This window comes from Panthera tigris, chromosome A1 (genome assembly GCF_018350195.1).
Source record: "Panthera tigris isolate Pti1 chromosome A1, P.tigris_Pti1_mat1.1, whole genome shotgun sequence".
Classification (NCBI taxonomy): domain Eukaryota; kingdom Metazoa; phylum Chordata; class Mammalia; order Carnivora; family Felidae; genus Panthera; species Panthera tigris.
In genome coordinates, this window is record NC_056660.1 from 206,779,482 (window position 1) to 206,797,732 (window position 18,251).

The 18,251-nt window shown below is 35.9% G+C and overlaps 1 protein-coding gene across 4 annotated transcripts in view; it reads left to right on the forward strand.

Annotated features, from left to right (window-relative positions):
* FYB1 (FYN binding protein 1) overlaps positions 1-15,065 on the forward strand; it is a 161,088-nt gene extending 146,023 nt beyond the window's left edge. For all 4 annotated transcript variants that reach the window (XM_015543518.2, XM_007095452.3, XM_015543519.2 and 1 more), the window contains 5 exons: positions 159-249; positions 1,603-1,765; positions 10,686-10,719; positions 13,212-13,243; positions 14,022-15,065. In XM_015543518.2, coding sequence (XP_015399004.1) covers positions 159-249; positions 1,603-1,765; positions 10,686-10,719; positions 13,212-13,243; positions 14,022-14,044 — 343 coding nt within the window. In that variant the 3' untranslated portion in view covers positions 14,045-15,065. The remainder of the gene's footprint in view (positions 1-158; positions 250-1,602; positions 1,766-10,685; positions 10,720-13,211; positions 13,244-14,021) is intronic.
* Positions 15,066-18,251: the final 3,186 nt, after the last annotated feature.

An 18,251-nucleotide genomic window follows, 5' to 3' on the forward strand; every position in this document is an offset into this window, starting at 1 on the left:
TTATCATTTACTACAATGAATGTACTAGACTTCTAAGAAAGGGAACTAACTAAAAACAAAATTTAACAGAATTGTTAAGTGATGGATGAAGTCTTTGTTGTACACTATTCTTTTCAAACTAAACTAAGTGTTGTTTTATGTGTGTTCTGCCATCTTAGTCAAGGAGCCAAGGCTAAGACAGAAGAAAAAGACCCCAAGAAGCTAAAAAAGCAGGAAAAAGAAGAGAAAGACTTCAGGAAAAAGTTTAAAGTATGTCATATTTAAATATTAGACAAAGTACAAAATGCTAATGAAAAAAACAATGACTTTTAAGTACCACAATGCACTTATTAAAAGTGTAATTATAGGGGCACCTGGGTGGCCCAGTCAGTCGGGCGTCTGACTCTTGGTTTTGGCTCAAGTCATGATCTCACGGTTCATGGGTTCAAGCCCTGCGTCAGGCTCCATGCTCTTAGCTAAGAGCATGGAGCCTGCTTGGGATTGTCTCTCTCCCTCTCTCTCTGCTGCTCCCGCATTCATGCGAACATTCTCTCTCTCTCTCTCAAAATAAATAAACTAAAAAAAAATTTTTAAGTGTAATTATCAATGTGAGTTATCCATCCTAACTCCTTTATTTACTACAAAATTTACTTTAGATTTTAATTTATTTTATAACAAATTAAGTGAAGTCTCATACATGCACTATATACACTGCAATAATCATTTACATTTAGTTGTTCTTTGAACTTTAGTAAGAGGATAATCTAAAACTAGAATGGATAAAACAAAGATATGATGTATATGTAATGGAATATTAATTATGAAAAAGAAGGAAATCCTGCCACTGTGACAACCCTAAGGGCCTTATGCTAAGTGAGATAAGTCAGACAGAGAAAGACAATACTCTATAATATCACTTATATGTGGACTCTTCAAAGGCCAAACTCACAAAAACAAGGTACAGTGATAATTACCAGAGGCTGGGGTGGGCGGATGGAGGAGATATTGGTCAAAGGGGTACATACTTTCAGTTATGAGATGAACGAACTTTAGGGGTCTCAGGTATAGCCTGGTGATTATAGTTAGCAATACTGTCTTATATACTTGGAAGTTGTAAAGAGAGTAAATCTTAAGTGTTCTCACCACAAAAAGTGGTAATCATGTGAAACGATAGAGGTGTTAGGTAAAGCTACACTGCTAATCATTTTGCAACATATGAGTGTATCAAATCAACACACGTGTACACTTAAAATTTTTTTAATTTTAAAAATTATGATTATATTAGTTTCGTGAGATTATGAGTAGCTTTTCTCTCAAAAATTTTTCTGTAATGCTTTTACGTTATTATTTGCTTGTTTGGCAAAGACTTTTTTTTTTTTTTTTTTTTTGAGAGGGAGAGAGAGAGAGACAAGCAGGGCTTACCCGAGGCCGGGCTCCAGCTCACCCGATGCACGATCAAACTCACGAACCATGCGTGAGATCATGACCTGAGACAAAGTCAGATGCTTAAACAACTGAGCCACCCAGGCGCCCTAGCAAAGACTTTCTTAATAAATTTGTCAGTAAATGGATTACTTTAATAATACACATCAATCAATAATATAAATGTTTGTATTTTTCCAGTATGATGGTGAAATTAGAGTTTTATATTCAACCAAAGTTGCACCCTCCTTAACTTCTAAAAGGTGGGGGACCAGAGATCTACAGGTGAAGCCCGGTGAATCTCTCGAAGTTATACAAAGCACTGATGATACGAAAGTTCTCTGCAGGAATGAAGAAGGGAAATGTAAGTCACTGCTTACTCTTTGTCAATATGGCATTCTAGGATTTAATAATCAGACGTTTTCCTGATCACCCCTGTTTTATTAACTTTGTTTTTTCTATGCTTTATGAATTGTGGAAAACATTAAGAAACTAGAGATTTGCGGTGCTGAAATCAGCGTATCTTATTTTCATCCTTTATCGTTTCTCACCTGCTATATTCGGCACTGTGGTGCCAAAGTAATGCCAAATTAGTACTTCCCAAAATGCAGTCCCACAGACCACCAGCATCAGAAAACCCTTTGTGTATTAAAATCACAGTTGCCTGGCCCCACTCTTGACCTGCTAAGTCATGAGCTCTGGGGGGTGGCAGATGGAACCTGTGATCATAAGATCCCTAGCTTATTCTTAAGTATACTGAAGCAAGAACCACTGTGCTAAGCAGTGAGTGGCTCTTACTGTCATCTGGTTTTGAAATTATACAGCACATGTCACATGCAGAATTTCCAGTTTTCCTACCTTGCAAATTTACTTGTTTTCATTTCCTATTTGGACACACTTAATACAACATACTCTTCCAAATGAACACAAGAGAGTCCCTGTCTTCTTTGACTTTATCAGCTATTAAAACTGACAGATGGAAATGTTTTTGTCAAACTTTAAAAAGAAGCTTATTTCACTTAAAGTCCGGGGAAGAGTAATTCAAAATTATGTGCCCTGTATTTAAAATTGAATGGTCAGCGTGGCTGCCCCATATCAGCTTGGCCAGTCTGTGTGGAAACATGAACTCTGAGTCGAATTTTAATGACAGGAAGGTGACTCAGGGACAGGAACTGAAATGGGAGTTTTAAGAATAAAACCAGTGACTCAAGGTTGGGGAAATGGATCTAAAGTTATCATGGAGGAGGTGTGGTTGGCTTTCAAAAGGAGAAAATGGAATGTGGATACAAAGGATAAAAGGCATGAGTAGTGTAGTATTAACACTCAAAGGTCACTGGAGATAATGTGTAGACAGTGCTCCAGGAGACAAAGAAAACCCACATCCACACTAACATTTGTGAGGATGCAACGCAAGGAATAGCTTTAAATGCAGAAAAACTCTATGCATTAAAGGGTCAGAAAAAATATTTAAAAGTTTAAAAATTTTGGAGGGCACCTGTTGGGATGAGCACGGGGTGTTGTATGGAAACCAATTTGACAATAAATTTCATATTAAAATAAATAAATAAATAAATAAATAAATGTTTAAAAATTTTAAAAAGTATGAAGTAAGTTATGATTAATATATCAGCCTGAATATTTACATGATGACTATGATATTAATGTGCGGAAATTCTCATGACACAATAGAAAGAGAAGGAAGAAGCCTGCTTCATGTGGGATAGGACTTATACCCATATCAAAAAATTATGTAAATAAAAGAAATTATCTAAACAGCCAATAGCGGCTGATTGAGGTGATGAGCCTAAGTGAACCTGTTTTCTTTTCTCTGCTTTTTCATAAGAGAAAATTATCCTAGTACTTGTCATGTGGCCCTTTCCCCAGGGCACAAGCCTCAGACCAACCTTGCCACGCTGTCCTGAGATTCTTGTCTTTAGCAACTAATCCCATCTAAAGCAATGGTCTTCAGTTTGAACGTACATACACCTCACATGAGAATCTTGTCAAAAACGCAGATTCTAATTCAGTAGGTCTGAGATGAGGTGTAACATTCTGCATTTTACCAAGTTGCCAGGTAATTGATGCTGAGGTTCACGGAACAAACTCTTGAGTAACAAAGGTGTAAATGACCTCATCAACAACTTGTATAGATGTAGATGAGCAAGAAGATATGGCACCAGAAACAGAAATTTGAAAGAGACCCTTAACTTCCTAGAAGCCAGTGGACCTTAAGAATGAAGAAAATAGGGACGCCTGGGTGGCTCAGTCAGTTAAGCGTCAGACTTGGGCTCAGGTCATGATCTTGTGATTTGTGAGTTCAAGCCCCACGTCGGGCTCTGTGCTGATAACGCGGAGCCTGCTTCCGATTCTGTGTCTCCCTCTCTCTCTGCCCCTCCCCTGCTCTCACTCTGTCTGTCTCTGTCTCAAAAATAAATAAACATTCAAAAAAAAAGAATGAAGAAAATAGTAACTACTCAGGGATGATTTTGTAATCTGCTATCCCTTCCTATTTGGATACATTAATTCTGAATACTGCTATGAATACGGGAGGGCTACTACCCTCTTAGAATTTATCATCAGTTAAAAACGAGAAGTGGAAAGATTACATGAAGTGCCGATAGACAACAATCAAGGGTTCCATGTAACTTTTATCATTTGTTTCTGGTGCAATACCAAGTGCACTTTACAATTCCTAAGCTCACTGATAACTAATTCAAGTCTTAGGTGATTTGGGGTCCATCCCAAACAGAATGGAAACCTGATGATTAAACCAGTAGCACTTGTGTACCTGTTGCTTTTTATTTAGATACTTTCTTTGGCTGGGCTTTGTCTTAGCTTGGCTTCCCCATTTAGGAGGTGATTCTGGGAAAAAATCATGCGCAAGTAGAAAAGTGGACAGGAAGAGAAAGGCAGTCAACAAAGCCTTGTTATGGAAAAGGTTGCCACTTGAATAATTGGAGCTTATTCCAGTTAGGAACTCAGAGTGGCAGTGTTATCCCACCCAGTGGGAAATAAATCGCGATGCTTATACATCAACTCCTGTCCATGTGAAGTTGAAGCCTAACTCCTGGGCAGGTGGTGAGCCACTCAGGATACTGGGCAAGCTGACGAAGAGCTTTGAAGCCAAAGAAAAGAAATCTGTTTAAAAAAAAAAAAATGCAAGTGCTGTCAGTTGAAAGTTGAGTGAACCAAAGTCACTGGTGTGGTGAGGGTGAAGGTCTATGGGCAAGGCCACCTGGAGCATCTATTGTTACCTTTCATGTTAAGCATTATTCCAAATTTTAATTATCATATCTGCTTAATTTCACTTTTATTTTGCCAAATTTCCTGCTTTTCTTAATTTCTCTAAACCTCCTGCTTATTCCTTCCTTGAACTGGATCCTTGATGTTCTTAGTTTCCCTAATTTCTGATCCATTCTTCATGTACGTCTATAGGATTTGGGATAATTGTGTAGATTTAACCCTTCTTCATCTAGATTATTGCAATAGCCTTTCAAATGATATGTCTACCTTACTGTTACTCTCATCCAATCCACCTGCCACACTGTTGTTCAAATATTTTTTTAAAAACACAAAGTCTTTAGGCTAATACATAAAACTCTTTAGATCTGTCTTCAGGCTCATCAACTATTCTCCATCTGCAACTGACACTCCAAAAATATATATCACTTCCTTGTCATTCCCTGAATATGCCATGCTATTTTATCTTTCCGTGCTATTTCATTCTACTTCGAATGCCCATAACTGTCTATTTTTTTATTTTGAAAGAGAAACTATTTATTTTGAACTATTAATAACTATTAATAACTATTTTGAACTATTAATAACTATAAACAAAACTATTTATTTTGAAAGAGAGAGAGATCATGCAAGTGGGAGAGGGGCAGAGTGAGAGGGAGAGAGAATCCCAAGCAGGTCCCACACTCAGCGCGCAGCCGGACACGGGGCTCGATCTCCCATAGCGTGAGATCGCAATCTGAGCTGAAATCAAGAGACAGATGCGTAACCGACTGAGCCACCCAGGTGCCTCCCTAGTTGTCTATTAACAACAATCCACTTGTCATCTAAAATTGGGAGCACATCCACTCCCTGCTCCCCAGTCACCAATCACAGTTCATCTCTCCTCTGTCCCACCATGCTATGGCTTTTGTCCCTGTAATTGTCCTTACTGTTTTACCAATCTATTATTCTTATTAGCCTCTGAGCTTGAGAGTAGCTTCACTGAAATGTTCTCAACATTGTATTGCCAGTACATCTGGTGCCTGGCACCTTGCTCAGGGCTGGCTTACTAAACTGAATATAACAATTTGGAGATTGCAGTTGGAAAACCAGATGAAAGTCTGACATATAGACACACACAGGAAGAAGTCTATGGAATAGTTTCACTTGCTAGAAGACAGAAGTTCTCCATCTTAGCTTTAGTGATGTGGTTTGCTTGTTATGTATCATTTAGGAGATTTTAAATCTTTCAGTTCCTTGTTTCTACATCTGACCGCCATAAAGGCATTTGCAATCCAACACCATGGTAACCCTAACATTTTCCTTACTTTCCATTCTTCAATCCATCAGAGAAAAGAAAGCATAGTTTACTTCAACTTATTTTGTAATGGTAGAAATTAGAGGTGAAAGCATGAACAATAATCTCTTCCCATTGTGGAGTGGAGTACAAGCCACTTTCACAAGCATTATCACATTTGATCAGTTCACCCACTGACTTATGGAAACACATATCGCAGAGGTGTTGAGATCTTAAATATGTATTTCTGGCACATTCCCCAATGTTTAGAATTTCTCACTAATATTTGCACATATTCCACAACTCAATGTCTCATAAGCTGTGGGTTTTTCCACCTCCTGTCACCAGAGAAAAAATTGTCTATAAAAAGTGTGGAAGGAGACATGAACTGAATTATTTGTGGTTAAAATGTTCTCCATTTCCTTTGGGCATCTAAGAAAGGGGAATTTCAAAGAGAGTTTGGATTTTCTCAAATCCACTTGATCATTTCTTTCCTTAAGTTATTTTGTTTTCAGTTTAATATAAAACATGCTCACTGAAGAAAATTTTTTTAATTCAGAAATTTTAAAAGTCTACTGATTTGAAGCCCTAGAAATAAATAGAGACAGAGAGAAAGAAGAGAGGGAGAGAGAATGTTTCTATAACACAAGGCTAATAATTTATATCTAGTCTTATACACAGTGTTTTATTTTTTTCTGTCTGTTATATTATGACCATGTTTCCTTGAAGTCAGATATTATTCCATTTGCTGAGGTAAATCTATGCAACATGACTTTATTGTTTTTAAACTGTGTGAAGTCAAGTTGAGTAAATTTAACTTTATATCTGGACTTGTTAGAACAAATGAAATAATTAAAAAAATATTACTTTTTTTGTTGCTTATTACTAAGTAAAAAATTTGGAAACATTAGAATGAAGATATTTTCTACTTTTCCAAAGATGATTTTGTATTTCCTTCATAATTTTATTCACAACAACCTTCTGGAAGGTGAGTCAATCCTGAGAACTGGCACATGTAAGGCAGGGGTATTACTTTCTCAGTTAGCTCTAACCCACCGCATAATTCAGAACATTTGTTTCAAGCCACTGTTCTGCTTTATGAATGTGAAGTTTCCAAATAATAAATTCATATTTTGTGTGAGAATCCGTGGTATGCCAGCACCCACAGTAAACATGGCGACCATTCTACGTGGTATGGAGCCGTGATGACTTTTTTGTTCATTTCCTTCATATTTTTCATTAATTTTCCTTATAATGGATGTACATGGAACATTTAAGCAAGGAGATCATTTTTCTACTGCAAAAAAAAATTATTTCTAGGGACTATAATGGGGAGATTATATAAAATATAAAAATTCATGGTAAGTCACTTGTTTTTACACTGTCATGAATCATGCTTTTAAGAGAATGAAGTTTTAGAGATTTTTTAAAGGTACTAGACATCAAAACCTATGCTCTATTAAAAGTCATTAACCCTGTAACGATGCTATACAATAGTAATTTTACAGCTAATGAGCCCCAAATTATCACATCACTTCAGAAAGCTAAAATAGAGGAATACAGTACATCCCACACTGCATCTCCTTGATACATGTTTCTGAGATAATGTTCACAATCAGTCATATTTATTTATCTCACACACACAAGCAACAGCAACAACAGAGCATTCAACAAAAGAGAAAGCCATTCCTTAGAGCTCTCACACAGGCAAGATATAGGAGGAAATGTAATAGGGGCTTTAGAATCTAGAAGAATATGTATTTTATAATTAATTTTGTGAAGACAGGCTATTAAGCTGTATATCATTAGTTACTAACTTTGGTCATGCGAAGGACTGTTTATTGCTTACTTACAAATTTTAGCATAAATGAGTTTTTGAAAGTAGATTATCTAAAAGCACAGGAAAATAGAAAACTTTAAGATCCAAAAATGGTGATTATATTCTCTTTGTTTTGTTCTTTATTTCCTTTAATATTATAAAGACTAAAAAAAAAAAAAAACAAAACCAGAAATATATTCAATGCTGGAGTAAGTCCAACCTCTGGCAGCCATTTATAATCTCTTAAACATTTTCCTAATTTTGTATCTTCTAATTTTAGTTCAGAGACTTTGCAAAGCCTGAACAGCTCACAATGAGATTACCTCCACTGTAAAAGCTTCAGCTCATACATGTCATTTTTTTAAATTATTAATTTAAACATGAATATATCATGAGAACACTTATTATTGTATTCTTTTATTTCCCAATTTTTTTTAAAAATTTAGTGTTTATTTACTTATTTTGGGGAGAGACAGAGAGTGTGAGCAGGGGAGGGGCAGAGAGAGAGGGAGAGGGAGAACCCCAAACAGGCTTTGTGCTGTCAGCACAGAGCCCAATGAGGGGTGGCTCAGAGTCATGAAACTATGAGATCATCACCTGAGCCAAAACCAAGAGTTGGATGTTTAATCAACCAAGCCACCCAGGCGCCCCTATTTCCCACTCTATTCTAAGGAAAAAAATTCAAACATAAGCAGAACCACCAATTTTAACTAGTGGGGAGTTTGTGACCATTACTGTCTATAGAGCACTCTTCACATTTTATTTTAGCCCCAAACATCAGTACAGGTACAGACAGATTTCAGCTATTGGGACCTTGACACAAAATCCAAAATTTCTTCTAAAAACTTGTTATCTGCACAGATTTTCTCTTTTGAGAGACACATATAGATTGAGTTTGTGAGAGACAAGCTTATTCCCCTTTAAAAATGGTGTTAAATTATGATATATACCTTAATTTTTTTTAGAAGTCTGTTAACATGAAATCGATAAAAGAACTGTGATATAAAAGAAACCAAGGATGTTAATTTTAGATGTTCTTACATTAATAATTTTTCCTACTTTTGCTTTAACTGAAATAAAAAAGGAAGGTATAACAAGGTCTGACTTTTCGTACTCTGAGGAAAATATTACATTATTGCTCTTTTATCATTTTGACGTATGCTATATTATTTCCATACTACAGGAATTCAAAGAGAACCTTGATTTTTCCTTTTCCAAATAGGATTTTAATAAAGTTTTCATTAAAAAGTGGTGAATTTCTTGGGGCGCCCAGGTGGCTCAGTAGATTGAGCATCCAACTTCAGCTCAGGCGATGATCTCGTGGTTCGTGGGTTCAAGCCCCATGTCGGGCTCTGTGCTGACAGCTCAGAGCTTGCTTTGGATTCTCTACCCTCCTCTCTCTCTGCCCCTCCCCTGCTCATGTGCACGTGCCCTCCCTCTTTCTCTCTCTCTCTCTCTCTCTCATAAAAATAAATAAGCATTAAAAAAATATTTCTTAAAAAAGTGGTGAATTTCTTGGTAAAATATTTCGATGGAGTTCTTTTTACCCTGGAATATTTCAAGGAAAAATTCATTTTCTTAAGTTTTAATCTAGAGTTTCACTTGTATGATCCCAGCTTTTTTAAAAAATGTTTTTGCATGTTAAGTCAATGGCAATATGACATCAGTGTGTCTAAGTAAGTTTATTATTATTTGTATTAATCTTTGTCTATGAGTTTCCTGGTTTATAATTTTTTACACATTTACTCTAATAAAACTTATATCTAAAGTGGACCAAGCCCAATAGATTGATTCAGTGAAAGAATTTAGAGGCTATATTGACAAGGCAGTAAATGGTACCAATCTCAAGCATACAGTAGTGTTTAGGTGCCAATCCAAAACTACGAATTCCAAATGTTAGTAATACTAATTAAATGTCAACAGACATTTTTTTTTTCAGGAAAAATCGTTTATATTTTTTCTTAGGATTATTTTGCACAATAGAGGCACAGATAAGGTACTCAAAAAAAATCTTTGCTTTCTTGCATAAAATGGGTCTATTTTCTATTTAACAGGGAATCACTAGACTGCCTGGTATGTGTTCTTCTAATAATGTTTTGTTTCAAAAACAAAATTAAATTTAAGAAAGGGAGGTGTGCCTGAGTGGCTCAGTCAGTTGAGTTTCTGACTCTTGATTTCGGCTCAGGTCCTGATCTCAGATCATGGGATCAAGCCCTGTGTCAGGCTCTGCAAAGGGTGTAGAGACTTTTTAAGATTCTCTCTCTTTCTACCACTCTGGCTCGCTCACTGACTCTCTGTAAAAAATTAGTTTAATTTAAAAACTAATGATCTGATTCACAAAAGATGAAAAGGCATGGTCAAATGGCAAAAGCAGCAGTGGAAGATCTTCCACACTGGGCATACAAACCATTCCATCCTCCCCCAAGTAATCACCAGATTGCTGAGCTGAGAAGGGAGTTGAACACGGTTTTGACTCCGTTCAACCTAATCACATTTTATAAGTTAAGGTTCTGATCGGTGGTATTTGGAATACCTATTTATGAACTACTTTTGTATTTGGAGAAACTGCATATTCTTCACAAGACTGGGGCACATGGATAACACCTCGAAGAAATAGGGTAAAATGTGGAAATGTGGAAGAGGCTTGTGTGCCAACTTGCAGTAACTTAAGATAGTTTGTTTCTCTTTAAGGGGAAAGAGTGTAAGCGGAGGAAAAGAGAGGTGTAGGAGAGAGAGAGAAAAGTTAGAAAAGGAGAAGAAAGGAAGGAGAGAAAAGTGGACACAAGTAAGAAAAATAGATCATATTTGGAGATAGATCTAATTATTCAGTATATCAGATCACATTACATCATATTAGTTATTCCATTCTTTTTCACTTTCTTAAAAGAAACAGTAAAGATTTTTCAATGCTGTACTATTAATAAAATTTACTTTTCTTTTTTTTCATAGATGGTTATGTTCTTCGGAGTTACTTGGTGGATAAGTAAGCTCATTTCCTTCTCCTACTATACTTATAAAAAGAATCCTGTGCTCTTCTTTAAGAAAGATTCCTAATATCATTTAAATAATACAACCTACTAAACTATCATAAATAAATTTTAAAACAATATGCTATACTAATGTCAATATCGTAATACCTAATAAAGTTAAGGTTTTCATAAAGTGTTACTCTTCTAAATAGACAAGAACCCTTCTCATTCATGAGTATACAGTTCACATTCATTGGAGACAGACATGGCAAACATTGGAGACAGGTCAAAACCACTAACACTTTCATAAGTATTTTGCCTTTCACTTATTGATTAATGCAGTTGGTTGAATTGAATTAATCAGGGACCAATTAGTATCTACACAATAGGTGCTAATGTCACCTGTTAGTAATTTGGCCCCCAGTTGAGGGCTTTTCTTTACTCACACTAGGCATAGTAGAGTATTAAGTTGTCTTTTTGGAAGCATGCCCAAAAAAAGATAGTCGTCAATGTTTCTTCTATTCTTATGAATAAGATGTTGTCACAGCCTGTTACCAGTGTGCTGTTAGAGTCCCCCCTCAAACGTTATAAGATACTGTTCCAAGCATATCAGTGCAAGAAATGACCTCCATTATCAGGTCATATGCCAACATAAAGATTTACAGAATTCTGCATTATAATAAAGTCAAGGAAGGTTCACAAAGTATATCCATAAACAACCGACACTAATCAGAAAGAGACAAATCAATGCCAAATGCTTTGTCAGAAAACTAGTAAAGAGTCAAAAGAAAGATAATCATAATATATTTATTTTTCTCAGAACCTTAATCACGATGGTAGGCAAGGGACTTTTCTATTTTATGAAAGATACAGATTTCAAGAAAGAATATGTGGCAAACCATAGGACCACATCTTCATCAGTGATTATTACAGGATGATTAAGAGAGAATTTAGAAAGTATACTCTAAGTAATTATTGGTTCACCATCTATTGAAGTGAATTGATACTTAATGTTTATTGAATGAATGATAGGAAAATCTGTCCTCTTTGCATTTATATCAGATTTCCAAGAGCCAAACTCTCCCTCAGTCTCAGAGGATCCAAACAGAAGACATAGGCAACTCATAGCATCTGCCATAGTAGCCCCAACTTGGAGGGCCTGCTGCTGCTTCCATGATAAAAGCACAGAGGCAGTACAGGAACCCAAAACGGGTCTGGTCTGACAGTCACCTTGTGTTTCTGAACTTTGAAACTGTAGCCTACACTTCAAGGCTATATTAGCATTTATAATACTTTCTATTTTAATTACTTATATATCATTATTTCCTCCATTAGACTGTAAGCTTCTTGAAATCAAAGCTTGTATCTCATATTTATTTTATTTTTATTTTTATTTTTTAAGCTTATTTTTATTTTTGAGAGAGAGGGAGCAAGCAAGGAGGGGAGGGGCAGAGAGGGGGACAGAGGATCTGAAGCAGGCTCTGTGCTGACAGCAGAGAGCCCAATGTGGGGCTTGAACTCACGAACTGTGAGATCATGGCCTGAACTGAAATCAAGAGTCGGACACTTAACCAACTGAGCCACCCAGGCACCCGTATCTCACTCATATTTATATCTCCTGGTATATAGGAGGGATTCAGTAGGTATGTAAAATAGAATATTTCACAAAGATTCAGGACCAACTAAAACCAAAATATGTAAAAGTCGCTAGAACCATTATTATGCATGTAACCTATAACTATAAATATTTTTAGAATTATATGACATAAGAATCATCATAATAATCACATCTTGGCTACTCATTTTGTCACAAATATTTACATATCTTATAATTAATATTTACAAATTATAATTAGAAACATGCAAAAATGGTGCACCTACTTCCTATGCCAAATGTATTCTATTTCATTCAACATTTGAAGTTCAAGTAAAAGTATAAATCTGATATTAACAAATATAAAGAATCCACGGGGCACCTGGTTGGCTCAGTCAGAGGAGCACATGACTTGATCTCGAGGTTGTGAGTTCAAGCCCCATGTGGGGTGTAGGGATTACTTAAATAAATACATTTTTTAAAGAAATCCATTAGGGCCCCCAGTGGAGTATCATGCCATGATTTTTCAGCTTGTTCAGTTCAACAAACTTAATAAGCTTTTCTTACCAGATATAGCTGTGTGCTAGGCACATGGTTGGATCCAAAGATGATAAAGCATGGTGCATGTTCTTGAGGCACGTTTCCATTATTTTGTGTGTCTATGATATGGAATAAGTTGTGGGTTTTTTGGTTATTTTTAGAATAGAACAGAAGATTAGGCTAAGCCAACGAAAGACAATGTAAATGAATATGAAGTTTTTTCCCACTTATAAAAGCATAACATGTAACTTCTCAGCCTTAAATGCTTTATTGTGTCATATAAAATCATATGATTAACTTTTTAATCTAAATATTGCCTTAATGTTAAGACGATACCTTCTTTAAGATAAAAATTATTTTCTGCATTTACAGTGATGGAGAGATCTATGATGATATTGCTGATGGTAAGTTTCACATGGCACCCACCGCAGAGAACAGTAACAGTGAATTCATTCTTACAAATACTAAAAATAGCTTGCTGGATAAATTAGAGCTTTCTAATCTGATCAGAATTTGAATCACTTGAAAATGTTAGGAAAGGTAAATGCCGTGGTATAATTTTAAAAAATTATCTTTGCACATGACTGAAAATCAAGCAAGAATCTTATGTATTTTCTTTGAAAACAGAAGTATGAAAATAATTGGTGAGTATTCATTATACCATTAATCTTACTATGAATTACTTTCATACACAAAAATACGCATACTTGACCAATTAGTAGGTACTTATTTTATAACCTATAATGCTCATTAATATTCTCTTAGCATCACATATTTATAAATTAAGATCTAAAAAATTAATCTCAACTGAAATGATACATGGAGTTAATCATGTGGTCTTTTAGTTTCCTTTTAAACATGATTCTTGCTGGATTTTAACATCTTTAATCTCAATTAGAATAACTACCAAAGAGTACATTTAAATGCCAGATAAAATACTCCTGAGTCTAATTTTGATAAAGAGTAAATCTATCCAGAAACTCTGTTAGGATTGCATACCGAGCAATGAACATATAGGGTCTTCCATTTAACTACTTTTTCATAAAGTGAGCCAGTTCTACATTTTTTAAATCCTAAATCAGAGGAGTGTGAATCACCCACATTTCTAACCTTGGAACACTTAGAAGATATGTGTTCTATATAACTACATTGAAATTCGTTGTTGTTGTTTTTTTTTTTCAGGTTGCATCTATGACAATGACTAGGTCTCAGCTATGTTCATTCTGCCGTGTTCATTTGACGCCAGTATGAAATCTGAGCTTTAGCTGACCTATTATTGGATATCACAGAAAATGAACTCCGAAACGACTTATTACCATTTGTTTTAAAATTCTGATTATCTTTACGAAATTTTGAAACTTTGGACTTAGAAAATGATCTTAACATCTTGGAAGACTGCGTCAATGAGATGTAGAATTATTAAATATTCCATTTCTGCCTCAGCAACAATTATGAAGGCGCTTCTCTGAGACCATCAGTAGACCTCCCCTTCCTAAAAAAAAAAAAAAAGAAGAAGAAGAAGAAGAAATGACTGTGTTGTCTAAAGAAACATGAGGACAAAGAATAAAGAAATATAAGGAAGGAAATTTTAAGACATTCCACAAGAAGGAAAACCATTGTTTGAACCGCTAATTATGATTGTATCTTATATTCTTCATTCAAAGTATCTATCTTGAAAAAGGTAGAACTTGCTGGAGGGATAAATGTTTTCAAAAATTATAGCTGTAGCAGAATTTTTGTATAAAGATTGCCCCTGATTGTTAATTGTGAATATATGTTAATTATTTGATAAGAATGTATGCATTTAGTATGCACATTTAAGATTAAAACTGTAGAAGAGTCAAAAATAAGTTTTCTTTTTGCAGATTCATCCACTAACAGTTTAATTATGTGCTCTGTTTAAAGTACTGTTTTAACTAGAGTAGATATAAATGAGGGCTACCCTAAAATTATGAAGAATGGAAGAACGGACTTTGAAATTAATTAGACTTTTATGGTACCTCTTTACTACAAAGCCTCGTTTGAAGGTTTTTGTTTTTCAATTACCTCTGTGGAACTGTTTTTTTTTTTTTTAACCACTTTACAGAAAATTTGGCCTACTGTTTGGAGTAGGGTGTTCCCTACTCACATATTCATTCCCAAAGCATCTCCAAAACAAAACATGGGGCATTTGGGTTCCAAATGCTAAGAACACTAAACACCATGATACAAAATGCAAAACCCTAACACACAGGAAAATCCCATGTTAAGTAATTTTTTCACAACTTCCAAAATATGCAAATCATAATGCTGGCTTTACTAGTAATGAATGGTGATGTGAGATTGGGTAATTTATTTATCTCCCCCTGCCCCGTTTGCTCATCTGGAAATTATAGAATTAGATTAAATCAGTTTTTCCAAACTTTTTCAACACCAGTTACCTCAAACTTTTATAATCCATTCCCCAGCCCCAACCTCATATTTCAGAAGCTTTTGTTTATTTTTAAAACTCATTGATTAAATAATGATTAATGATTAATTAATGATTAATGAATTAATCATTAAATTAATCATGAATAATGATTAATGATTAATGATTAATATTGCAAAGGCCCATTGGAGCTTCTGAAGAGTGGCCCTACTGAATTGCCATCATTTCAAATAACTGTAGCCTCAGGGGCACCTGGGTGGTAGCTCAGTTGGTTAAGCATCTGACTCTTGATTTTGGCTCAGGTCATGCATGGGATCGAGCCCTGCATCAGGCTTGCGCTGACAGCGCAAAGCCTACTTGGGATTCTGTTTCTCCCTCTGTCTCTGCCCCTCCCCCACTCACACTCTCTATCTCAAAATAATAAATACATAAACTTTAAAAGAAATAATTGTACCTCAGCCTTCATATAGGTGAAGTGGGATTTCCATCTGGTGTGTTGAGATTTGAAAATAGATCATAAACCTTTACTACTCAATTTATAGATTTCTGGAGGTCTGAGACTCCCCACATTAGAAACCAATGATGTCAAAGTCCCCTCCCAATTATGAAATACTTTGATGTCTACTTTTTGATGGAGTAAGCCAGTATATGCTCATATGATAAAATTATTTTAATACTAAATTACATAGCTCAAAAGTGGTTTCGTTTTGTTAAATTTGGTAGTAAATATACATAATACACTGACAGTGTATTTCCGGTAATTTTTTCTGATTGAGAATAACATAAATTCAATACAATGTCACTTTTTAAAATTCCAGATTAAATCAAGAGAATATTTGAGTTTTGGGCTATACACCAAGAAACAGACACACACATTGCTACAAAAGATTAATGTAATAGGTAATAATCTTAATATAAAAGATATTTGACATATTAATTTTAATATACCAAATATTATTTCTTTTATAGTTTTGTGTATAGAATTTTGTCACATGAGAAGAGCTACAAATAAATAAAACCTTCCATGGATAACTTTGCCTCCTACTTCATCAAGAAATTGAGGTCATCAGCCTTTCTCTCCCATATTTTCATCCCACATCTGCAAGTCTTTCTCTAAGCCCAATCTTAGCTTTTTGCTTTAACCTCAGAGGATGTTGTTCCTCCTGTTCAAGACTAAACCTTCCACCATTGCCCCTGATACTTTGCTTCCTATTTGGAATGAAATTGAAATAATCAAACACAATTCCCTTCAACTTCCAACAATGTCCAACCTTAATCATATTCAGACACTGTCCCAGGGAATAAGATGCCACTCCTCAAAGCTACAACTTGTGTCCAATTTCTTCCTCTTTCTCTGGAGTTTTCTTCCTTCACAATTCATTCTCATTCTCCCCTGCTCCCCCCAAAAAACACACACACATATACACACACAAAGTCCCCACCCATCTTTTGCCCTTTCCCTTCTTCCCTTCCTCTTCTTTAACTTCTCGCAATTTGCAGATTCCCTCCTCTAGGCTTACAAGCATACTGAAGTCTTTCCCATTCAAAAAAACAACAGAAACCTTGCCTTGAATCTAAATATCTCTCTAACTACAGCCCATTTCTATCTTTCTTTTCTCATCCCATCATCTTAAAATGGTAGGGAACATTTGACAACCAGAAAGATGTGCTTCAAAGACCTGCAACTATGGGGAGCTTAATTCACCATAGATCCCGCCTTCTACACTCTGAAACCCATCACCACACTTGTGCTGACACCAGGTTTCCCATAGACTGCTCCCAGCCGATGGCTGAGCATAGCAGTCCTGTTCCTAAAAGATACAGAAGACCTCAGGTAGTGGGGCTGTGGCTTGAAGACTCCCCAACAGCCTTGCTAAAACTTCCCTACGCTGCATAGTACTCTGAGATGCTTCCTTCTGACATTCTTCCCTCCCCTCTTCATTAAGGTCAGACTTGCATTGCTCTCCGATGGCTCCTCCAACCTTCCCTGCCTCCCTTCCCCTGTTTCCTCTCACACATACATTTTTCCATTTTTCTGCAACATCAGCCATTTATGATGCGAAATAAATCGGATGAAGCACAGGCCACACTATAGCTCTCCAACCTGCCAATAATAAGGAGCCTTTTTGTGGGAGTGAGTGATGGACAAACCTTATTTAGTGTCTAGGACAGCCAGATTACATTTCTGTTAGAAGCACGGAATGCCATTGAGAGGTCTAACAGGAATATAATCATAAAAAAAACTAATGCTGCTTGCATACTAACTTCTTAGCATCTGATATGTTGCAAATGCCATGGCCTGAAACAGAAATTTAAAGTCAAATTGTGGTTTGGGACATGCCCAACTGAGAATAATAATGGCTGATACAGACCATTAGTGGCCGGGTTCTTATTAACGAAGAACAAAGAAATACCTTCTACGACCACCTTCTCATTTCAGTTCTTAGAAACAGATCTTTGAGATATTGTAGTATTTTTCAAAACCTTTAATAAAGTTAATGAAGAATCTTATTCAGGCATGTAAACTATCTCTTCCCTTTGAAACTCATGATCTTACCCTCACCATCACTTATGGCAGCTTGAGTCTCCATCATACTTCTAGGAGTAATATTGAGAGTAAAACTCTTTAAGTTAGGGTGAAATTTTAGGTTTTGTTCTTTTTTTTTAATTTTTCTTAACATTTATTGATTTTTGGGAGAAAGAGAGAGAAAGAGAGACAGAGCGTGAGTGGGGGAGGAGCAGAGACCTAAGCAGGCTCCAGGCTCTGAGCTGTCAGCATAGAGCCCAACGTGGGGCTTGAACTCGCTGACCGCGAGGTCATGACCTGAGACTTTCATGACCTGAGCCAAAGTGGGATGCTCAATCAACCGAGTCACCCAGGCACCCCTAAATTTAGGTTGTTGTTCTTTAGCTAACATGATATGCTTGTCAGAGCTTCACCCTATATGGTAGCAGCTGTGTTAAGAAAAGCACTGAGAAAGAAAGAAAGAAAGAAAGAAAGA